This window comes from Mus pahari, chromosome 14 (assembly GCF_900095145.1).
Source record: "Mus pahari chromosome 14, PAHARI_EIJ_v1.1, whole genome shotgun sequence".
Taxonomy (NCBI): domain Eukaryota; kingdom Metazoa; phylum Chordata; class Mammalia; order Rodentia; family Muridae; genus Mus; species Mus pahari.
In genome coordinates, this window is record NC_034603.1 from 35,135,996 (window position 1) to 35,160,608 (window position 24,613).

Sequence of the window (24,613 nt, forward strand, 5' to 3'; positions counted from 1 at the left end):
AAAACAAAACAAAAAAAGAAGTAGGGATACAGTCTGTAAGCCTATTGAACTTGGTGTTTTCTTACAATGAGTCATTTTCAATGCATGAAAAAGTTCACTAAAGATATTAAGGGGGATAGATCTAGGCTAATTCTAAATATTACACAAATATTACAAATATTATATCACTGTGTTTCATATAAAATAAATGCAGATAAACAAAGTTAAAATTCTAGCCCAAAAAACCCACTAATGACCAAAAATTCATCTACAGGTGATAAATAATCATATTTGTTATTTAATACTGTTATCATGCTTATCATGCTATACAGCAATGAATGCAAAATATAATACCTTTAACTTTATGGACAAATCTTACAATAGCAATTTGAGGCAAAAGAATAAGGAGAGGCTGGAGAGATGGCTCAGCAGCTAAGGGTACATCATTCCTTTCCAGAAGACCTGGGTTCAGTTCCTAGAACTCCCACTGGCAGGCTTACTGCTGCCTGTGACTTTGGTTCCAGGGGATCAACACCTTCTAGTCTCCACAGGCATGGCACTCTCGTGGTACATATTTGTGTTCGGGCACACACACACACATACACACACACACACACACACACACACACACACACTGACACATCTAAATAAAAATGTCTTTTAAAAAGTATAAAGAAGGTTGTATTCATATGCCACATTTTATGTAAGTAGAATCATTAAATATGGGACCTCTGTGTCCTAGTCCATTTATTTAGCATTAAAGCGTAAGGTTCCTCTATATGGCAGTACTACAGCACTTCCTCCCTTTCTACAGAGCTAACGTTCCATCGAACACACGCACAAGCGTTTGCTTACACACCTGCTAGATGGTGGACATTTGATCATTCCCACTTTGGGCCATGATAAACTGTGTTTGGGGGGACTTTATGTGCAAACTTTTGTATAAACTTGTGTTAAAGTTCTGGAGAAATGTCTCAGGAGTTAAAATCATGTACTTCTCTAGAAGAGAACCTAAGTTTGGATTCCAGAACCAACATTAGGCAACTCAGAACTGCCTTTTTAATTCTAGGCCCAGAGGCCCAACCTCCTCTTTGGGCTTCCTTGGGCACCTGTAGTACAAGCACATAGAGACACATACACATGAGTACAATTTAAAAGAAAATAAAAACTTTTAAAGCATGCATTTAATTTCCTTAAGTAAATACAAAGAACTTGAATTATTTTATTGATTTTTGTTATAGAAAACATAAAAATATAGCAAGTATTATGCTAGATAAGACTTCAGTTGTGGGCTGTCGAAATGGCTCAGCATTTAAGGGCAATGGCTGCTCTTCCAGAGGTTCTGAGTTCAATTCCCAGCAACCACATGGTGGCTCACAACCATCTACAATGAGATTGAATGCCTTCTTCTGGTGTGTCTGAAGATAGCTACAGTGCACTCATTAAATCAATCAATCAATCAATCAATCAATTAATTAATCTTTTAAAAAAGAGTACTTATAAAAGAAGACTTCAGAAGCAATACATAAAATATACATGTATCAAGATATATTATTTCCCATGGAAATTTACAACTATTATTATGTCTATCAAAAATAAAAGTTGTTAAATGAGCCGGGTGCACGCCTTTAATCCCAGTACTTGGGATGCAGAGGCAGGCGGCTTTCTGAGTTTGAGGCCAGCCTGGTCTACAAAGTGAGTTCCAGGATAGCCAGGGCTATACAGAGAAACCCTGTCTCAAAAACAAACAAACAAACAAACAAAGTTATAAAATGAAATATTTTATACAAATAAAGATAAGAAGGCTGGGCAGTGGTGGCGCATGCCTTTAATCCCAGCATTTGGGAGGCAGAGGCAGGTGGATTTCTGAGTTCAAGGCCAACCTGGTCTACAGAGTGAGTTCCAGGACAGCCAGGGCTACACAGAGAAACCCTGTCTCAAAAAACCAAAATAAATAAATAAATAAATAAATAAATAAATAAATAAATAAAATAATAAAGATAAGAGCAAAGTAAAGATACTCATATAGTATGTGTCACAAGTTTAACTTTAGCTAGTATAATACCATATAAGTACAATAATATATTGGATAATAGTCAACATTTTCCTTAATGTCACAGACAATTAGCCTTGGGAAGACCCAGAGAGTGGGGCACAGAGTGCCCAGGTGCTCGGAACTGTGCTGGACAAGAAGCCCAAGCACAGCGGGCTGCTGGAAGGGATGGCTGCCGTGCATCAGGGCTGAGGCGCTCGGCAGAGACCCCTCCTCACAGGCAAGGTCACTGGTGGCAAGGTCTGGGGGGGACTAGGCCTCGGAGCCCATGTGCAAGGATAAACCACGAAACACCGCTACTCTATGACCCATCAGTGAATGACTTTCTAGAAAAGTTCAGCTCAGAAATATCAAGGCTAAGTTCTCCAAAATTCTCTTAACCCTTCATTAAGGACTATCTCTAGCTGTTCACCTGTGTTCTACATAGGGAAACGGGAGGAGATGGGGAAAACAAAGGTGCTACATGGAATCCTCCCTCTGTTTATAAAAACAAAGCCATTCTGGGAGGCTGAAGAGATGGCCAACAGTTAAGAGCACTGGCTGCTCTTCCAGACGACCTGGGTTCAATTCCTAGCACTCACATGGCAACTCACAACTGACTGTAATTCCTGTTCCAAGGATCCAACATCCTCATACTGGCATACAGGCAGGCAAGCCACCAATGTACATAAAATAAAAATATATAAATTATACTTTTAAAAAGTTATTCCAGAAGCCCTACGCAGCAACTGCTGATGGCATCTTATTACCCCAAACAGTGTCACCTCCCTACCCTGAGCACAAAAGATTCTGAATTATTGGGCAAACTGCTCCCACAAACAAAACTGTAGTTCTGAATATCCAGTGTCTGGCACACGTCAGTAATCAATGAGCGAAAATTATACTAGGAAGAATAGACCCATCCAACAATAAAAAAAAAAAATAGCAAAATATCTAATACCTGAAAAAATGCTAGAGGAAAAATGTAATGATTTGGAGTAAACCTAAAATATATCATATTAAATCAACTTGATCCAAATCAAAATCCAACAGAGGTTTTTTCACACCTGAAAACCTGATTCTAAAGCTCATATCCAGACTTAACAAATCATCAAAACAACATTGAAATGAATAAATAAATAATAAATAATTCTCCCAATAGACATGGAAAACTATTTGCTATTGGCATGAAAATATGGGAGAAAGTATTGAATTCAGAAACCAATCTTACATTCTAACATATATGTGCACGTGCGCGCGCGCGCACACACACACACACACACACACACACACACATACACACAGAGAGAAAACAGAATGGGGAAAGGGCAGGAATAACAAAGCTTCTGTAAATTATTAGTTAATTACAGAATTTAATTAAGAATTAATTAAAAAATAAATTACAAAACTAATATTTTCTTAAAATCATTAGTTTGAAAATATAACCAGACAGCCAGGGCTATACAGAGAAACCCTGTCTCGAAAAACCATACGTATGACCATAGGTATGACCCTGAATCCTCAAGTTTTAGAAATCCCTTTATAGTGCACCCAGAGGATCAAAGACATAAAGGAAGTCTTTTCATGAATTTGCCTATTAATTTAGGTCTTCTAGAAGATCCAAGTTCTAGAAGTTGGAGCTGCTACAGCAGAGCATTATTAGACTGCAAGAAGTTGTTCAGAACTTGAAAAGGCAAATTATAACTCAAGCATATGCAATTCTACCCAGATTTTTTATAGTACATGATTTCAAAATAATCTAGTAATGAGGGGATGGAAGATGATACTAATAAACTGGACCATGCACTACCCATCAGAAAAACACTGCATTTATTAGATTAGTCTACTTCTGTATATTGTGGAAAATCTTCCATATTGTTTATACACTAATCAAAGAAAGGAACCAAGAGCAGAAAAATGTACATTGGCAAGTACCTGAAGTACACTTTAAACATTTAGAGTGTCCATTGTCTATGAGCCAATTTTTTATGACAATTTTACCAATTTATTTTTTCTCAGGAAATACATAAGGCAATGCATCCTCAAAGTCTGGGCTATTACAAAGCAAAGGAGAAATTTAGCGTCGTCTATAAGGTGTCATTAAAATATATGAGGCTACAGAATTATACACGGATGTCAAAGCTCTTGGAAGTTTAGCTGTACAATGTCCCTGCCTTCATGGTAGGTGAATATTTGCATGCTTAAACAAGGCAAAGGAAGAGAACTTTATTGTGAAGTTAAAAAAAAGTCATAATTCTCACCTAAAACGCGTAAGTTAGGCCATATATAAATTATATTTCAATGTAAATGACTTCAAAAAGGAAGATTTTAACTTTAAAAGTATAGCCATAAAATATTTTCTCTAAAAAGTAAGTATGTTGATTATACTAATTGCCTGAATCAGCTACATTAATATTAAGGCAGGTTGTTGAGGCATGAGTGTACATAAAGTATGATCCCTCTTACATCCTCCATGCTATCTCTCCAGACGAGTCTAGGTGCATTTTTCTCTTTTCTGTCCTATATTTTTTCCCTATGATGAATGCATTAACTTCTAATAATAATTCTTCTGCATGCTGGCAGGGTGGGCACTGGCCCAATGGTGGAGACTCAGCATAAAGGTTCTTCTCGATTTGGCTCTGCCGCCCTAGTCAGGCTCCAAGGATGAGCCCTGGCGATGGCCCAAGGGAATGCAGTGTGGGGGCTCCTGTGGGAACAAATAAGGAAAGTGCGTTGCTGGGCATCTGATCTTTGGCAGCACAGGACAGGCGTGCATGACAGTTTGCCAAATTGAATATAACTCTTAAGAACTAACTTATGAGAAGGCCCACCAGGCGCTGTAAAAGATTCCCCTCCCAACACACTAGAAAGCATTCTCAGAGGGCAGAATGGTCCTTGTCAAATTATTTATAGGAGATTGGTTCACATACTCTGAATGATATGAATACTTCTAATTATATCCGAAGATGCCAAATGTCGCTACAAACTTCGCCGAGGGTTCCTGTTGCCAAGTGTTTGGCCCTGACAAAGAGGAGGGAGCTGCAGAATCAGCACTTCTGTTCCTATATAAGCAGGGCTGCCCCTCACACCCTATCTCCGCCAAGAGCCCAGAGGTAAGTGATGGATGGGAGCCTTGGGAGCCTGAGAACCCTGGGGGCAAGTAGCAAGAACCTGGTGGCTATCTCTGAGCATGAACCAAGTTTGAAGGGTAGGGGGGATTTTAAACTCTATGCTATATGGCCAGGACTGTGGAGCATCACTAATGGGGAAATTTCCTGTTTCACAGGGTAGGACAGTCGCGACTCTACGTTTTCATCCAGAGCCCCATAGGTAAGACTTGGATTTCTTCATTTGTTGATGACAGAGGGGATTTTAGCCTAAGGAATCTGTGAATAGTTCTTAACTATCCGCCATTTCCGTGTTTTTAGAGCAGGAGGTACTTTTGAGGGAAATCATTTTTCCAGAATGTCTTATTCTCAAAGACTACTTACCCTCACTGAAACCTGGGATTAAAGGAACATTTGGGACAGCATGAATTTTGACAGTGAGCTATCAGCTGTAACTCTCCAGTGGCAACCAATTATTTCATGCCAAGTCTCCTGCAGAGCATTGAACACACACACACACACACACACACACACACACACACACACACACACAACACTACATGCTTTTCAAACAGTGTTACTTAAAATTGGAAGCACAAACATCTTGTTAAAACCATATCTGAGTTATTTTAAGGATTCACTTATTTTTTTGTGAGAAAAAGATGCAGTTTTTCTTTCCACAGAGTGTTAGCCATCATGCATAATTTAGGAGCAATTCTGCTGTGCCCCACAGAAGTCAGGACCTGAGAGTAAAGCTAAAAGTTCACCAGTGTAACACGCCTCTGCAGCAGAGGCTCACAGACCCATGGCCAGTCAGTTACGTTTGCACATGCGATGAACTCTTAATGCTTTTCTTTTTCTGAGGAGAAGGAAAAGAACCCTATGGTGTTTCCATGGGAAGGAGAGCCTCTGCGCAGAAGCACTCATTTCTCTGTGGTTAAATCAGTCAAACTGAGCGCTGAAATCTCTCATGTCAAAGGAGATTTGGGAAACAGGGCAGTGCTAAGTCTCCTGCTCCCTAGCCAAAGGATGAAAATCCAGAACCAAGAATTGGTTAGGAACCTCTAACAGCACACGGAGAGATGGAATATCCAATACCGACAAAATGAAAACAGTCCTTTGTTTTTGAGCAGCAATGGTCATCTAAAAGATCAGAAAGTGTCTCTGGTAGCTTTGAAAAATACCAACAGCCTTCATTTGCACAAAGCCACGTTTCCTTCCTAACTAGGTGACTGTCCCAGAGTGTGGCAGATGCAGACATTCTGCAAGAGACAAGAGGATTAAGTAATGACAGTTGCTGTAAAACAATCCGTCAACAGCTTTAACTACAGAGATCACTATAGTTCAGAGGGGAAAGCAGGGTGGAAAGGTTTTCATTGTAATCGAAGATGTCGGTACCTACTCCTGGGAGTCAAGATTCTGGGAAGGGCACTTGCCAAGTTCTAAAACTGGGTCCTCAGATTTTCACAAGATATCGGATTGCAGAAGGGGTCTCAGCCTGCCCTGAAAAACCACACTTCAAATCCTCATCCGCATTTCTGACTTTTGCTTTTCCTTTCTCTCTTCTGTGTCCCCCAAGGCCGAAACCTCGGCTAAATAAGTAGCAGCCATGAGTTCGGGTTCAGACGCGGAGATGGCTATTTTTGGCGAAGCTGCTCCTTACCTCCGAAAATCGGAGAAGGAGAGGATCGAGGCCCAAAATAAGCCTTTTGATGCAAAAACATCTGTCTTTGTGGCGGAGCCCAAAGAGTCCTACGTGAAAAGCGTTATACAAAGCAAGGATGGAGGGAAAGTGACCGTGAAGACAGAAAGCGGAGCAGTAAGTGAAAATACGGAGGGCCTGCTCTGGGATCATTTCTCTGGCTAGGGATGCCTGATCCTGCAGCCACATGAGCAACTTCCTCCTAGCATGTGGTCCCAGATTTGAGGGCTAAAGGGGTTCAGGCTACAGAACTTCCCCTTCCCTACTTCCCTTAGGATTCAGCTCATCAATTTTGGCCTCCACTATCTCCCTACATTTCCCTACATCCAAGTCTTAATCTCCAAGCCTGTGGGAAAAAAAAAAAACCAAACTACCTAGTACTATCACAAAAGTTCCTGGGCTGCTTACGTAGTTCCATAAAGTGCTGACATATTTAAAGAAGTTTCTTGTAATGGGTGATATGAGAAAAAAATTGAAAATGGTTGGCCTAGCAAAAGAGAATAAAAGGAAAAGAAAACAAATCTCATGAAATACACGAGTAATACTGCAATAACCAGGAGTCTTTGGGTCTCTATTTTGTATGCCGGTTTCATTTCCTCTGACTATACAACCAGGGAAGTGGCGGTAGCCTGTTCGCGGAAGGCTGGGTGGGTTCGATCAATGCATAGTGCATGAGTGTCTGAAAAACAGCCATGCTAAACCTCCCGAATTTGTACAATTAAATGTGTCAATAAAAAGTCCTAGCTCCCACATTATCACAGGAAACAGATTTCCTTAGCATCAGACCTGAGAATAAATGTGCTCAGGCCTTTAAAAGGCACTGAATAACCGTAGGAAGCAAAGTGTCCGCAGTTGTAGCTTTATAACCAAAAACCAAAATGAGCAGGCAGACATAAACCCTCTTTCAAACCACTCTGCTTCCTTAACCAGACTCTCACCGTCAAGGAAGATCAAGTCTTCCCCATGAACCCTCCCAAGTATGACAAGATCGAGGACATGGCCATGATGACGCACCTGCACGAGCCCGGAGTGCTGTACAACCTCAAAGAGCGTTACGCAGCCTGGATGATCTATGTGAGAGCCCCTTTTAGCCCATTTACTTCTCATAAAAAAATGAAACAGGAGGCACTAGATTGACTTTTCTGATCTTTTCCCTAGACCTACTCAGGCCTCTTCTGTGTCACTGTCAACCCCTACAAGTGGCTGCCGGTGTACAACCCCGAGGTGGTGGCGGCCTACCGAGGCAAAAAGCGCCAGGAGGCCCCGCCCCACATCTTCTCCATTTCTGACAACGCCTACCAGTTCATGCTGACGGGTGAGTGGGGCATCTGTTTATAGGGATGTGCACACACAATTGGGATGGACAAATGGAGCTCACCCCAGTCTTATTATAAGACACCCGTGCCTCATGGGACTTGCCATTTCCAAACAACAACCACAGCCATGACATTTGCTCTTTCCGGCAGTCATCTCCACTTTAGGATGTGAACGGGGACACTCCGGAATTCACGGCCCAAGCCAGCAGGGCTAGCAAATGGCAGCTCAGTTTCTGAAAACAGATTTGTTCCTTTCCTCATTTTTGTTTTTTTTCCCCGACTTGGATAAAAAAAAAAAGTTCAAAGAGATCCCTTTAAAAGTACCTTCTCAACAGTCCTAAAAAAAAATAAATAAAAAAGGTCTCAGGCATATCCAGAGAACTCTGAATTCTTATGTGGATTTTCAAATGACACAGCCCATGTTGCCAGCTTTGGGGACAGAGCAAGAGGAAGCTGGAGATAGAGCATGGGTAAAGGGAACCTACAAAATTCCTCCCACGGACTTTGAAACATTCTCCTATTCAAGCTTGTAAGTCCCACTTTATCAAAACACACTCACGATAGGTCCCAGAACAGCACTAAAACCTTTTATCTTCACATACAAATGCCTCTGGATATGACCTCGGTTCTCATGTTCCCTTTCTTCTGTGGAGCTTTGGTAGCTGGGCACATTTCTCTCTTTTTTCTTTTTTTCTGTTCATTTTGTTGTTCTTGTTCATAGATTGTCTTTTAAAGGGGGTGGGGTTGGGAAAGTGGCACAACAGGGACCACCTATGACAGGTTGACCTGGACTTTTACAAGGACTCTGTGCCCTCCTTCCTCAAAATAACCCCGGTGTTGGCTCTCATCAGAGGTTACAATATCCAGAAACTGCAGTATCCACTGCCACCGAATGACTCTCCGGGTTTTGGGGTTACCCTAAATTTAAAATCGCCTGGGCTCCAAACACACTTTTCATACAAAACTGTGCAGAACCATGACACCGACCTGCTTAGCATTATCTGAACATTGGCTGAAGCACTAGGCCATTGTTTTCTTGTCTGTTCTAGATGCAATACGGATTTTAATTTAATTTTAATTTAATTAATACATGATTTTATTAGAAAAAGAAGGCAATCTTATACATCTAAAATCCATACCCATTTCCTTGAACAGAAGCTCAAGGTTTTTTAAAGTCGAAGTGTGTGCATACATCTAAATAACCTGTAGAGTTTACTGATTTTCTCTGGAAATACTTTTAAATTTAGAAGTCTCAAAAATCCTATTAATACAGTCTATCAATACAGAATTACAGAGTTGATAAACTAGAAATTTGATAAAAATACATTATTACATAGAGATAAATAGCTATACTAAGGGGAAATAAAATTAATTAATTAACTAATTAATTAATTAAACCATTTCTTATTTGGCATCGCCTGGAGTCAAATTAGTGGCATGAAAAATTGGACAAAGAACAAGAAGTTGAAAATAGGCAAAAAAAAAAAAAAAGTCAAACTACCTGACTGTCTTCAATGTTACCTAGTTCGGTAACTCAAGTTTAAGAAGTCATTTTCTCCTCTAAGTCTCAGCTTCACTGTCTGCTAAGTGGGAGATTTTACCTAAGCAACATCTAAGGTCTCTAAAGACCCCATAATCCTGTGACTGTTACTCCTTACAACTAAAATCACCTGATGTCTGAGGTTTTCTTCAAAATAACCCAGCGAGGTTGGTATAGCTAGCAATGCCATGAAATTGGCCAAGTATTAATGACTATTCCTCTGTAGGGCAGGTGCCCAAAGTCTCATTATCATAGTCTCTGCTCTTACATGCATTTAAATGTTCTAATAACATAATTTTTTAAAGTAATGAAATATATCCACCCATGTATTTGGATAACTATGATAAAAAAAATAGAAAATAGGAAGTATTAGAAAGAAGTGGAGAAAAAGGATGCCATTCTCTGTTGATGTGAATATAAAATGACAGAATTGCTATGGAAAACAGCAAAGTGGTTCTTGAGCAATTAGAATATAATTAGGGTCTGATCAATGGTCCCTACTTCTGGGAAACGAGCCAAAAGAAAGGAAGCAGACGTTCCAAGACCTTTCTGTAGATCTAGTCCACAGCAGCATCGTTTATAACAGCAAAAATCTGCCAGAAACTCACACTCCCAGCTGATAAATAGTTAGGCAAAGGATGGTATATTCATGCAATGGAATAGTACTTTTCCTTTTAAAAGAGTTCATTCTGGCAGCGCTACGACACAGATGAGCCTAAGGAAAAAAGTCACAAAGTCAAATACTGTGTGATTCTGTTCTTATGACGGCTTGATGATAGTCAGCTTTGTCAACAGAAAGCTGAAGAGTGGGGGTGAGGTTTAGAGGAGTGGGGAGCCACTATGTAATGGGTACAGGGGGTCATTTTTACAAGATGAAAAGGTATTTGAAAGCAAAAAGTACTGATGGCTGTACAACATGAGAGAACATAATCCCATCAAACTGCACACTTAAAATAGTGTAAGTCTAACCAGGGAGTTGGGTCCACGATAAAGTACTTCCACATAAGCATGACGAACACGATATGGCTTCCTAGCAACCAAGCAGATGCAGCCTGGGCCTGGGGCACTTAGGATCCTCCCTGCAAACAAACCGGATAGCTAGACTGGATGTATCAGTGAGCTTTAGGTTCAACTGGGAGACCCTGCATCAGTGAATATAGTGCAGAGTGATCAAGGAAGAACCCCCCCCCCCAGTCTTGGGATTCTGTGTGTGTACACACACAGGTGCTCTTGCATTTACACACATACACTCCACAAAGACACACAGAAAACTTAAAAGGTGATAGATTTTATGTTATACATGTTTACTAAAACAAACAAACAAACAAAACCCAATAAAATGAAAAAACAAAATAGGTGATTCCTTGCCTCTTGCTTTCACAAATCTTACTCTAAGAATCAATGAGTCTGGGTTCACCTGTCTTCGTTACTTTCTGTTGAATGTGCATAGTTTTGACCCGTGGTCTTTATTGCTTCCACAGATCGCGAGAACCAGTCCATCCTGATCACGTATGTAACTTTCTTCTCCTTTCTGGTTGGCAGCAACTGTCTTAACCATTGCCGGTAGATTGCACAGTTCTGATCTCCTTTCCCCTGTGTTTAACAGTGGAGAATCCGGGGCCGGGAAGACTGTGAACACGAAGCGTGTCATCCAGTACTTTGCAACAATTGCAGTCACTGGGGAGAAGAAGAAGGAGGAGTCTGGCAAAATGCAGGTGGGCCTGGTAACCAGACTATGAATCCAGATATGCTATGGTGCCCAGAAGTCTGGATCCCCAGACGCAAAGACTGCTCTTTCCCATGTAGGGGACCCTGGAAGATCAAATCATCAGTGCCAACCCCCTGCTGGAGGCCTTTGGGAACGCCAAGACTGTGAGGAATGACAACTCCTCTCGCTTTGTGAGTCTCTGGATCACACAGGGGTCCTACCTGTCCTTACTTGCTGGGATCGTCCCATCTAAGTTGATCATTTAGATGTTTATCTCCATGTGCTTCAGGGTTTAGTACTAAATAGGTCTTTATCTTTTCCAGGGCAAGTTCATCAGAATACACTTTGGTACCACGGGGAAACTGGCATCAGCTGATATTGAAACATGTGAGTAGTTGTATCATTGAGAAATCTAAGTGGGGAGACAAGCCAGCTTGGTTGCAGGTCCATTCTGCAACATTCTTCTATGCAAGAAGGCTGCAGAACAGTGCTTGGCCGCTAGAGTCGTCTGTGAGCTAATGCCAGACACACCCACATAGTTCACTAGCTCAGGAGCTCAGTCTCAGGCTAATGCTCCCATCTCCATTCCAGAGGATGTCCAAACCTCAGAAGCAACTCGAACTTCCCACCCCCCAGGGTTACCTACCAGTTAGCGCCAATTTGGTAAATGTCTCCAAGGTAGACTTTTACAACAGATAATGTGAGGTGATCCAAAGACACTAGAAGTCGGTTAACACACAGAGGTTGGGGACGTCCCCCATTTGCAACTAATCCCAGGGAAGAAGTGTGCTTCGTTGGCTGCACCCACACAGAAAGGTGCATGACACCTGTCATGTGCACTTCAGTTCTCATATGTAACCACAGGACAAACACACCGAAGTCTCAGTGGAGCCAAATGTAGTGTCCCTCAGTTTAGGCCAAAGACACTAAAGTTTGCAATATGTCAAACGAATGTTTTTCTAGTTTGATCTCTTTCCTTCCAGATCTTCTAGAGAAGTCTAGAGTCACTTTCCAGCTAAAAGCTGAAAGAAGTTACCACATTTTTTATCAGATCACCTCCAATAAGAAGCCAGAGCTAATTGGTAAGGACGAACTTTAAGTCTGTGGAGGGAAGGTAAAAATGTATTCTAACAGTTTCTCATGTCAAACATCTACCCTTAACTCTATGTGCTCAGAAATGCTCCTGATCACCACCAACCCGTACGACTACGCCTTTGTCAGTCAGGGGGAGATCACGGTGCCCAGCATTGATGACCAAGAAGAGTTGATGGCCACAGATGTAAGTCATAGTATATGTACACGCTTTTTTAAAAGCTCATGATGTATGGGAATGGCAACAGCAAACCCCACATGGTCACCTTAGGGTATATTATAAATTCTCATCATGTCTTCTACCCTAACTTCTGCCCTTTCATCTTCACTGCTAGAGTGCCATTGATATCCTTGGCTTCTCACCTGAAGAGAAAGTGTCCATCTATAAGCTCACAGGGGCTGTGATGCATTATGGGAACATGAAATTCAAGCAAAAGCAGCGAGAGGAGCAGGCTGAGCCAGATGGCACTGAAGGTACCAAAATACCCTCTGTGTAGGTTTGAAAAGGAGATTTTTCAAACTGAAACACTTTAAATCCCATCCCATACCCATATCTCCTTGTGACTGCACTTCTGAAGACTACAGCACACTTGTATACACACATGGCTCCCCTCACACCCTCCTTGTACACTCCTCTATCACTTCATCATCACTGTCCATTCAAATAAAGTGTCTCAAGCCGCGTCAGCCATGTATAAGCTGACCTAGAGCCAGAGAACTGGAGACAGAATGAAGTGGAACTCCTGCTTTGTCCTGGCAAAGCTGGGTCTGAATACATGATAGATTCACATGCTGTTTTAGCATTATCTAGGAAAGTCTCTTTGTATAGGATGAGAGGGGAAGGAAGCTCCTACATACATATGTATATATGTATATATGTATATATGTATGTGATTTGATGTGTGTGTGTGTGTGTGTGTGTGTGTGTGTGTGTGTGTAGCAACAAGCAAGATAGATAAAAAAGGGAGCCGACAAAGAAAAATCATGTGCCCTACATATGAAGAAACAAACATTTGGTACCTAGGAACCACCGCCCAGTTACTCACCTGCCCCAAAACATGCCCCCTCCCTGTCCCTCTCCCTTCATCCTCTCTAGCAACTCCATTTCATTCTGACATGCAGCATGGCACATACTATATGTGCCCAGATGTACTGGACTTTTAGAGAGGGCCACTGACTTAAGTTAGCCCTTGCTTTTTTTAGATAAAGAAGTAGGTTCCTTTGATCAGGTCAGGTCAAATCCAGAAAGGTAGACACAGGAAGAGTCCAGTTCCTCTGTCTTTTACTCCCTAACGGTGAGGGTTATGGCTTACTTATCTTACCCTTCCAGCAATACCTGAAGTCTTAAAGGGAGGGACTATGTCTTATAACCTTGAACTGAGTGTCACCATGAACACTGTTTATCGTGGTTAACGAAACTGCTCTCAAATCCTGCTTGCAACAAGTCATTAAAAGCCAGTACAAGTGACCCACCATTTAGTGACGACCAAGTACCTTAATATTCATGCAAAGAAATTCATTTGCTTTTTTTGGTGTGTGATTTAAAGTTTTTTTTTTTCTTCCCCAGTCTAAACAACAGAAAGACAAAGGGGCAGGCTAAGGAGAATGCCCATTGTTAAACACTTGTTGATTTGTGTCACCACAGTGGCTGACAAGGCTGCCTATCTCCAGTGTCTGAACTCTGCTGACCTGCTCAAAGCCCTCTGCTATCCCAGGGTCAAGGTTGGCAATGAATATGTCACCAAAGGCCAGACGGTTCAGCAAGTAAGCACATATTCTCCATAAATCACACTCTGAGGCCTACATGACACTGCTTAATAACACTGACAAACATCACTGTGTCTGCAAAGGTGTATAATGCGGTGGGTGCCCTGGCCAAGGCTGTCTATGAGAAGATGTTCCTGTGGATGGTCACCCGCATCAACCAGCAGCTGGACACCAAGCAGCCCCGGCAGTACTTCATCGGGGTCTTGGACATCGCTGGCTTTGAGATCTTTGATGTGAGTTATCTTCATAATAATATGAAGTGAGGGACACAATTTTGAACTTCAGTGTACTAAGTGACAATCATTTATATTGTATATATTGCCTACTCCAACACTGAACCTAGTACAAGGGTAAAATATCTAAGGTAACAGAAAACAATAACAGCTAAATGTATCAAGCCATTAGTATATTTTTTATACTATTTTAGGGACTTCAAAATATTGCCTCATTTAACTTCCAAGAAAGAGAAGTTTATGTTACCATTATTATTGTTATTTTTATCATTATAATTTTTTTTAGGAGTAGTAGTAGCAGTAGTTTAGCAAAAACTAATGCACAAGGAAAATCAAACACATGCTAAAGATTTGATAAGTATGTAAAACAAAGCCAAGATAGCATCTATCTGCTGCATTTGGTACATGTACAAGGCATCTTGCACTGTTCTGGGTACGAAAGGGAGAAAGCCCAAAGGTAGGAGCCAAGCCATAGACGAAGGCCTCTCCTCTTCCAGGCCTTACACAAACTACTTCCCTGTCAGGCTTCAGCTTTATCCTGGGTAAAGTGAGAGAATGAGCGATTACAAAGACTCTCAGATCTTCAACTGCTGTATTGCACCAGATCTCTATTTCCATGGATCAGACAAGTGAGGGTATCTGATGTCAGCAGAAGAGAAACTAACTGTCCATTTCATTGTATCCATCAGTTAAATGTCTCAACAAACTTTCCTTAAAAACATGACAGCCAAAGGTAAATTGTATGAACTCTCCTAGAATTAGAGAAGAGAGATTAGCACCTCTGTTAACAAGCGTTTCTGATAAGCCACTTTTCCCTTCCGTCCTACATCAGAACCAGAAAGCACAGCCGTACCTTGGCGTTCATTCTTGTCTCTGCGTTCTTACAAGTGAGAGGAAAGTCGATTCTGTTAGAACGGTAGTGTAGCTAGATAGACAGGAGAACAGATAGGAAAATAAAATGTAGATTTTTCAGGAATGGTGCTGCACACCTGTATTCCCAGTGCTCAAGAAGCAGAAACAGGCAGATCTCTGTGAGTTCAAGGTCAGCCTGGTTTATATAGTGAGTTGAAGGACAGCTAAAGTTACCTAGTGAAACTCTGCCACAAAAAAAGAAAAGAAGGGTAAAGGAAAGGAGGAAGAAAGGAGGGAACAAGGAAGGGAGGGCACAAAGGAATGAAGGAAGGAAGGAGAGAAGGAAGGAGGGAAGGAAGGGAAAATTGCAGTGTAATTGATATCTGAATACTGAAAGAATGCCCAGAATTCATAGGAAAGACATTTCTCCCTGGGTGTATTGAACACACAACAATGAGCTTAAATGCTTACATTTAACCTCACCACTCTGTTCAGATTATTTTCCATAAGATTATTTTCATTAACAGATTTTATTCCTGTAAATATCCACTTAACCTGGGAAATCTCTACTGCTCTGTTGTAGTTCAACAGCCTGGAGCAGCTGTGCATCAACTTCACCAACGAGAAACTGCAACAGTTCTTCAACCACCACATGTTCGTGCTGGAGCAGGAGGAGTACAAGAAGGAAGGCATCGAGTGGACCTTCATCGACTTCGGGATGGACCTGGCGGCCTGCATCGAGCTCATCGAGAAGGTTTGTGTGGCTTTCATAGAAGGCTCTGGGTGTGAGGATGAATCTCAGATGTCTTAAAGAGCTCTAGAAAGTATCACTGCCCTTCCCCTCACTGGAGAGCTGGAAAAATGGGGAAAGCGCTGTACAGAAGTCATTCACTTCCTCTTTACAACTTTTGCATGAGGAGGAGGGTTTGGGAGGCACTCCCACCATTCAGTTTCTCTCCACTTTGTTCCAGTACTGACCCATATCCAGTTTAAAGGCAGTTGTGAATACTCCGCCCCTGACAGCTTCACTAGAGCACTCCTGCTAGTTCTAATCTGCCTCCATTAGAGTCCAGGATGTCATTAAAAGAAATAAACATATTTTTTTTTCTAAACTAAAAACTGATGCACAGACAATACAGTCAGTGTATCTGAAATCAAGAAGTCAAACTGCTATGCTACTTCATAGTCTATACTAAAGGAGAATAAATATCTAAAATATCTTAAGTAATGTTTGGGTTAATTGTATTTTTGTTACTGTACGTGGAGTCAATATTCTTAGACAAAAGCGCATGTGGGTATGTGTGTGTGTGTGTGTGTGTGTGTGTGTGTTTGCACATGCACACATTCACATGCTCAAACATGTGCAGGTACATCACCTGTGCACATGTGAATGCCAGAGAAGGATGCTAGGTATCCTACTCTAACACACTCTGCCTTACTCTTTTGAGATAGCATCTCTCACTAGGCTGGTGAGCTCCTATCTGCCCCACGACAGTAGGGTTACAGGTATGTGTATGATCATACCTGGCTTTTATGGGTGTTCTTGCTCAGTAAGCATTCTTACCTGCTCAGTCCGTTTTCCAGTTCCAGAACACCCTTTCTGAGGTAAAATAAAACTTTGAAAACAAATTTAATTCATTGAACAGGGGAAAGTATGATGATTAAAAAGTATTTAGCAAATTACCCATAAACTGTGGGATTAGTGCTCTGCTATCCTTTTGGCTGAACCTAATGCTACAGATTGTGTGAGAGATGGAATGATGGGAAGGTCGTTCTAGAGATAACAAAGGGACTGTTTGAGTTCGGAGCCCGACTTACTCTGCACTTTTATTTAACTGGGAAGGCTCATAATTCAAAGGACAGCCACTATATCTACATCCATTGAGAAAAGTGAGGTTTACAGAAATCTACTTTTCTGAATTTAGCCTCTGGGCATCTTCTCCATCCTGGAAGAGGAGTGCATGTTCCCCAAGGCAACAGACACCTCCTTCAAGAACAAGCTGTATGACCAGCATCTGGGAAAATCCAACAACTTCCAGAAGCCCAAGCCTGCCAAAGGCAAGGCCGAGGCCCACTTCTCCCTGGTGCACTATGCAGGCACCGTGGACTACAACATCACTGGCTGGTTGGACAAGAACAAGGACCCCTTGAATGACACCGTGGTGGGGCTGTACCAGAAGTCAGCAATGAAAACTCTGGCTAGCCTCTTTTCCACATATGCAAGTGCTGAAGCAGGTACTTCTGTGGCCTACATCCAAATCAAACCATTCCCTCAGGATGCTCCTACACCGCTCTGACCCCAGGGAACTTACTTTACTGATGGGTTTTCTTTTTATCTCAGATGGTGGTGCAAAGAAAGGAGCTAAGAAGAAGGGCTCTTCTTTCCAAACTGTGTCAGCCCTTTTCAGGGTAAAGTATAAATTTAAATTCAGAAAAAAAAGTATATTCAGTCTCTATGTATTATATCTATGCAATTTAGAATAAATTAGGAGGGAATGGGATGGAGATAGGAATCACTTTCAACATTCACTCATCAGGATAGATCTAAAGCAATACTTGGGTAGGGGTGGGAGCTTTATTCTTCATTCCTTATTACGATTACCTGCTGAATTTAGGAATGCCAACATGTCCTTAGAAGCTTCTAAGCTTCTTGGGCACTACACACACACACACACACACACACACACACACACACACGAGCATGCAAATAGATACCAATAATAAGGATGCTTTTTAAGGAAACACTTCTGAACCTCTATGTGATTATTCCCTGTGAGGGTTGTGTTCCAATCCCATTAACAGTGCCTTTTGAGAGGACTTGAGATTTCCTTTGTTCTCTTTGGGACAATATCTTCCTATGTAGGTCAAACTGGCCTTGAACTTGTGAACTTAGTACCTCAGGCTCCAGGGTGCTAGATTCTAGGCATGGGCCACCTTGCCAGGATTGAAGTTTCCTTTGAAAATGAGCATGTATTCTTTAGAGAATGCTTCCCCTGAGATGGATGGAACAGACAAAAGTCACTAAAACCGAGCCTAGTGATCTAAATGGATAGGTAAACTACCAAAGAATAATATGTCTATTTACAAACTAGTGGAGCTTTTCCATTATATACTTGAATATTCCCATAATGCAATTATGACTCTTCCACAGCATGGCTCTTGCTGAGAGGAGCATGTAAGGAGTCTAGTCTGAGGCCTGCTTGTGAGGATTTTGATGCCACATTACTTTCAAAATTAAAACACTAGCTGGTTTGTTGGTCTAGGGGTATGATTCTTGGTTTGGGTTTGAGAGGTCCTGGGTTCAAATCCCGGACGAGCCCCTCTTTTCCTCAATTTCCATTTATAATTTGCCTACTTCCATTCATAATTTGCCTACACCAGAGTACCAGATAACAAGTAAAAGAAAGGGTGAAAACTCCAAAACTAAAATGCAGGTGTGACCAATGACCTTCAACCTAACCAGAAAATTTGGTCTTATCCTTTTCCCATCTCACTTTAATCTGCAGTATCCAACAAAACAGAAATTTGCTTTGTAAACTTGTCTGTAAAGGCATTTCCAGGCTTAGATTTTCACAGTATTTGTTTTGATTTCCTAGTGGCTGAGATGCATGGGCAAAGCATATGTGAGAGATGTCTACAAGCACGTTCTTTACGGTTCAGCGACCACTCTCCATCATAATGGATTACTCCCCCCATAGACTCTAGGAAGAAAATGTTTTCAAGCACCTAAGATCCACCCACACAGAATTACATTGACTCACACTTTTACACTCTTCCGAAAACAAAACAAGAAAGTATTGGAATGAGAAAGGTTGGGATGATTGCTGAGCCGGGTTTTCCCTGGAACTTGCCAGCTACTGTGAATGCTTTTAGTGCTGAAGACAAGAGAGGCCACAGAGGTCATCTGCACTGTTTTCACACGAGGCCCAGGTAGACACAGGATGGCATGTAGTCAGCCTAGTGGCAGAGACAGCCTATGGTCAGTCTTCTGATGCTGACTGAGAATACTGCCTGTGTATGGAGGCCAGTGACCATGCTGTCTGGACCTAGGTGCTATAATGGACACTTTGGTAATCTGCATTTCTTCCCAGCATTTTGGCCTTCTGACCATTTGAGCAGCTTAAATGTTGAAAGTTTTTTTAACCTCATATGCTTATGTCCAGTAGCTAAGAATGTGTGGTATAATTTTTACCAAAAAGGAAAAAAAAAGAAAAGGAAGAAAAAGAAACTCAAAACACAACTTTCTCACGACTCTTCGGTCTCACTTTCTAGGAAAACTTAAATAAACTGATGACCAACCTGAGAAGTACACACCCTCACTTTGTACGGTGTATCATTCCCAATGAAACGAAAACTCCTGGTAAGACACAAAGCATCAATAACAAACTAGGCTCAATCTAAATATTCGCCACCCAGAAATTAACTAATTTTCTCTGTATGCAGGTGCCATGGAGCACGAACTGGTCCTGCACCAGCTGAGGTGTAACGGGGTGCTGGAAGGCATCCGCATCTGCAGGAAGGGGTTCCCCAGCCGGATCCTGTATGGGGACTTTAAACAGAGGTCAGTCCTCTTTGCCGAATGGTACTAAATGCTATGAGTGTTGATCATTAGATCATTAGATCTCTACTTTAATTTTTGTCCTGGGAGTTAAACAGCTATTTCTATGTGGTGGCAGTTGGGCAAGTGATTATGTCTTTCTGACCATCCCTTATGTGTTTAACTGTCCAGATACAAGGTTTTAAATGCAAGTGCTATTCCAGAGGGACAGTTCATCGACAGCAAGAAGGCCTCTGAGAAACTTCTGGGCTCTATTGATATAGATCACACTCAGTATAAATTTGGACACACCAAGGTATGGCTGCGACTCCTGTACACCTGACCCATGGACCCACAGCCCAAGTGTGGGGGTGACTTGTGACTCTCCGTTCCTCCAGGTTTTCTTCAAAGCTGGTCTCCTGGGTCTCCTGGAAGAAATGAGAGATGAAAAGCTGGCCCAGATTATAACAAGAACACAGGCGGTCTGTAGGGGATACCTAATGAGAGTGGAGTATCAGAAGATGCTGCTGAGAAGGTAACAGCTATGTATATTCTTGCCATCACAGGGTCACCCCCCACCCCCCACCCTGGGGACTGTCCATCAGCTTGCCTCATTCCTTGGACTTCTGATTCTGAGATTAGCTCAAGCTTTCACCCCTACAACACATTAACCTTAGTGTCACCCTTCAGGCTAGACTTCCCAGAACTTCTCTCCTGACCTCTGCCCTACCCCGACCCCATCCATCTCACACACAGAAACATTCTGCAACAAGCAGTTTTCACCACCCGACATCTCTGTTCCCAGCTCTCCATGAAATTCCACATCAAATCCAGGTGGCTTTGCTTGGCTGTCAAGGTTCTATTCTCCACCATATCTTCCATATCTAACCATACAGCCTTTCCCAGCCATGCTAAACAGTTCACGTACCACTCACTCTCATGTCTGACCATACCTACCTAGTGACAACAAGTCCCTTTTCTTCTTTCCAAACTGAGCATCCTCCAACTTATCTACACAACATTTTTTTACATTGCTCTAGCCGCACACACATTTTTACCAATTTTGTTCATCTGGATTTTTAAGGTTGGCAAAATAAGAGGTTTTTTTTTCCCCATCCGTCTGAATCACAGCCTGTGTCATGATATCTGCCTTCTCAGAGTTGGATTTCCTAGCAACTGAACCAATAGAAATAAAACTTGCCTGGTAATATGTTTAAAGATGCCTACATATTGCATAAGCCACCCAAACGTTGCCAGCCCATTGCTATCATTTGAAGAGCTATACCAAACTTACCATTTGACTTTTTTTTTTATTTAAATAAAACAGTGTTTGAGCTTACATGATGCTAGAAATGTCTCCACGTGTTAATGAGCCTATTGTGCTGACAATACTTAGCCACTCAGAGAATTTAGAAAAGCCAGTATATTACTTGAAGACAGCAACAAGAGAAGGGTGGCTAATTCAGCGGTGATTAAAACAGGAACGATTTGAAGGAAGGAGTAGCTGGGCTGAGGTGGAGTAGCTGGGCTGAGGTGAGGCGACTCCTTTAGCCTATGGCTTCTCACCTCGAAGCTCACAGCTGTGTGGCAGTGGCAGGATAGCACAATCTGATTACAATGGCGGTGTTCTCCCAGACACTCCTGCCATGTGTATCTGCTCTTTCTCCGGCAAGGGTTGCTCAGGCGACATAATTCGTGCCTTCCACACTCAGTCCATCCATGCCAGCTTGGCGGGAACTGAGAACACTCAATTGCTTCATATTAGCAGAATAGCAATACTGAGGACAATAGGCTTTAACTCTGATTGTCAGGGTGAACATGCTACAGTACAGGAAAACCATGTTGCCTGCAATAAACGTCAATCACACTGCTGCCAGTGGAATGGTTACAATATCTTTCCCCCACATTCCAGAGAATCCATCTTCTGCATCCAGTACAACGTCCGTGCCTTCATGAACGTCAAGCACTGGCCCTGGATGAAACTCTTCTTCAAGATCAAGCCCCTGCTGAAAAGTGCAGAGACCGAGAAGGAGATGGCCACCATGAAGGAGGAGTTCCAGAAAACCAAGGATGAGCTGGCCAAGTCGGAGGCAAAGAGGAAGGAGCTGGAGGAGAAGATGGTCACTCTTCTCAAAGAGAAAAATGACCTCCAACTTCAGGTTCAATCTGTGAGTGCTCAATCCTGACCATGTCATAGCACCATGCTGCAGGGGCACTTCCTGGACATTCAGAGACTGTCATTTACAACATGAGACTTGTCTTGAAGGGAAAAAAAAATCTTTTGAGAGGGGTGGATTTATTTTGTTAGTAGTTTAATTTCTTTTCAATAGTGTGTTGAGGAAGAGAGCTACAGTTACTTCCACATTATACAGGGGAAAGGGAGGATTCACAACTTTGAAGCAAGTAGTTAAAAGCTAAATTTCCAAATCTTTATCAAATATTTTATCTCTTTGACTTGGCTTCATCGTCCCAGCCTTAAAAATATAGTTCTGAGCTAAATCTACTAGTACAGAGCTTTAACGCCAGATATGTCAGAGGTTGAGCCAGGAGGATCCCATGGGTCCTCCTGGGCTATCAAACCAGTCTAAAGCCAGTTTCGGCCTTAGTAATGGAGTGAGATTTTTGTCTCAAAAAAAAAAGTAAAAAAAAAAGGGGGGGTAGAACAATGCTAGAGATACAGCCCACTGACACAGCACTTTCCCACCTGCTAAAAAGTCTGGGTTTCATTCTCGGCAAAACACAAGAAAACAAAACAAAAATACATAAAAGATAATCAAATCCCCAAGGACGGTTTTACTTAGAAACTCTGAGTGCTTAAGGCTGTCTTATAAGACAAGATACTCGATACTCTGGTGGCAGAGACAGGCTGATTTTCTATGAGTTCAAGGTCAGATGGTCTACATTATGAGTCCCAAGACAGTCAGGGTTATGTAGAAAGACTCCATCTTTGGAAAAGTTAGAACACCCATCCCTCTTTTCCCCATCCCTTGAGATTTTGAGAATACATGATGCATTTACATGAGCTGAGCCATACTCTGGAAGGCAGGGTGTGGCATCCTCCCCAATTCTTCTCTCAGCATGAATGAGCCCCTGAAGGTCACCCTTCCTGAGTCCAGGACGAGGCTGTAGTCAAGGAGGGGACTGAGGAGCACTTCAGCAAGAGCACTTCAGGCAGACATAACTGCCCATTTCCCGGGTCAACCAGCCCAACAGTGGTAGGAAGAAACTGTGGGAAGGATAGTTTTCCAAATGCTTGAGACTAGATCCTCTCTGTCTCTTCCCATGGTGGATCAGAGTAAGTATGCACCTAGTGCATCATTATTAAAGATAAGAACAAGTACCTGAGAAGTCCTTAGCCGCATCCAGTTTAAACACTTCAGATAAAACACACACTGAGAAGCTAGAGAAATTCCCCAGGGCAGAGGCATCTAGCAAGTTAGTGGTTGAAGTTTTGAGTCCTTTAATTAGTTACTTATAAAATTTTTAGGTAGCAGCATGATTTCTCAGAGTTGTTTGTTCTTATATATTCTAAATGAGGATAATAAGAATTCTTTAAATAGAAATGGAAACTTCGAGGAATTATAGTGTTAGGAACTATCATAAACATTTGAATGAATTAAAAATGCTGTGTGGAAATGTATTTCATTTACTTTTTTTCTTTTTTTTTAAATCCTATTTGACAACCAGTATTGATAAAATGATTGAGATCAAAACTAAGCGATATCATTAAATCAACATCTTTGACTATAACAACTAGTTCTATAGTGCTCAGAAATTATTATAACCTCTTTATTTACATATGAAAAACTGAGAATGGAGGCAGGGGGGGTGCAACTTGCCCTAGACAAAAACCTATGGATCTTTGGAGACAAGAATCCAGGCTTCTTACTGCCCTGCCTGCAAATCTTTCTCTTTTCTACACACAGTTCTACAATCACCACCTTCTCCAGCCCAATCATTGTGTAGATGCTTTTGCTTCTAAACATCTAGTCTCATTTTCTAATTAGTTGCATGTCTCTACATCAGATCTAATACTCAATTCAAGGTGAACTTATGTTTATGCTGAAAAATTCAAACAGAATTCAGATGAACACTAGACATTTTGTCCCCCCCTCAAAAAAAAAAGCAAGTTTCAAAACAAGTAACAGACTGTCTACATGTCTTATTGAATCCACAGGAAGCAGACAGCTTGGCTGATGCTGAGGAAAGGTGTGAACAACTGATCAAAAACAAAATCCAGCTGGAGGCCAAAATCAAAGAGGTGACCGAGAGAGCTGAGGACGAGGAGGAGATCAACGCGGAGCTCACAGCCAAGAAGAGGAAGCTGGAGGACGAATGCTCAGAGCTGAAGAAGGACATCGATGACCTTGAGCTGACACTGGCCAAGGTTGAGAAGGAGAAGCACGCCACAGAGAACAAGGTATGAGATGTCTGCAAGGGGAGCTTATGACTCATTTTAATGAAGAAGTAAGACATAAAACCAAAACTATTAAGACCTAACGTTCAATGCAAAGCATGTTTGCTTCCCAAGGTGAAAAACCTGACAGAGGAGATGGCGGGCCTGGACGAAACCATCGCCAAGCTGACCAAGGAGAAGAAGGCCCTCCAGGAGGCCCACCAGCAGACCCTGGATGACCTGCAGGCAGAGGAGGACAAAGTCAACACCCTGACCAAAGCCAAAACCAAGCTGGAACAGCAAGTGGATGATGTGAGCACGGCTCAAAGGCCCTTCTGAAGTATTTCCTTAA

General features: G+C 41.9%; 1 protein-coding gene across 1 annotated transcript in view; it reads left to right on the forward strand.

Moving 5' to 3' along the window:
- Positions 1 to 6,659: 6,659 nt before the first annotated feature.
- The window catches only part of LOC110331074 (myosin-8), a 29,045-nt gene continuing 11,091 nt past the window's right edge, over positions 6,660 to 24,613 (forward strand). The window contains exons 1-22 of the mRNA XM_021211434.1: positions 6,660 to 6,937; positions 7,751 to 7,894; positions 7,979 to 8,135; positions 11,158 to 11,185; positions 11,283 to 11,391; positions 11,483 to 11,575; positions 11,708 to 11,771; positions 12,368 to 12,466; positions 12,560 to 12,663; positions 12,812 to 12,950; positions 14,122 to 14,240; positions 14,327 to 14,476; positions 15,912 to 16,082; positions 17,254 to 17,563; positions 17,670 to 17,737; positions 19,601 to 19,688; positions 19,772 to 19,889; positions 20,058 to 20,181; positions 20,264 to 20,400; positions 21,778 to 22,033; positions 24,043 to 24,285; positions 24,397 to 24,573. Coding sequence (XP_021067093.1) covers positions 6,728 to 6,937; positions 7,751 to 7,894; positions 7,979 to 8,135; positions 11,158 to 11,185; positions 11,283 to 11,391; positions 11,483 to 11,575; positions 11,708 to 11,771; positions 12,368 to 12,466; positions 12,560 to 12,663; positions 12,812 to 12,950; positions 14,122 to 14,240; positions 14,327 to 14,476; positions 15,912 to 16,082; positions 17,254 to 17,563; positions 17,670 to 17,737; positions 19,601 to 19,688; positions 19,772 to 19,889; positions 20,058 to 20,181; positions 20,264 to 20,400; positions 21,778 to 22,033; positions 24,043 to 24,285; positions 24,397 to 24,573 — 3,108 coding nt within the window. The 5' untranslated portion in view covers positions 6,660 to 6,727. The remainder of the gene's footprint in view (positions 6,938 to 7,750; positions 7,895 to 7,978; positions 8,136 to 11,157; positions 11,186 to 11,282; positions 11,392 to 11,482; positions 11,576 to 11,707; positions 11,772 to 12,367; positions 12,467 to 12,559; positions 12,664 to 12,811; positions 12,951 to 14,121; positions 14,241 to 14,326; positions 14,477 to 15,911; positions 16,083 to 17,253; positions 17,564 to 17,669; positions 17,738 to 19,600; positions 19,689 to 19,771; positions 19,890 to 20,057; positions 20,182 to 20,263; positions 20,401 to 21,777; positions 22,034 to 24,042; positions 24,286 to 24,396; positions 24,574 to 24,613) is intronic.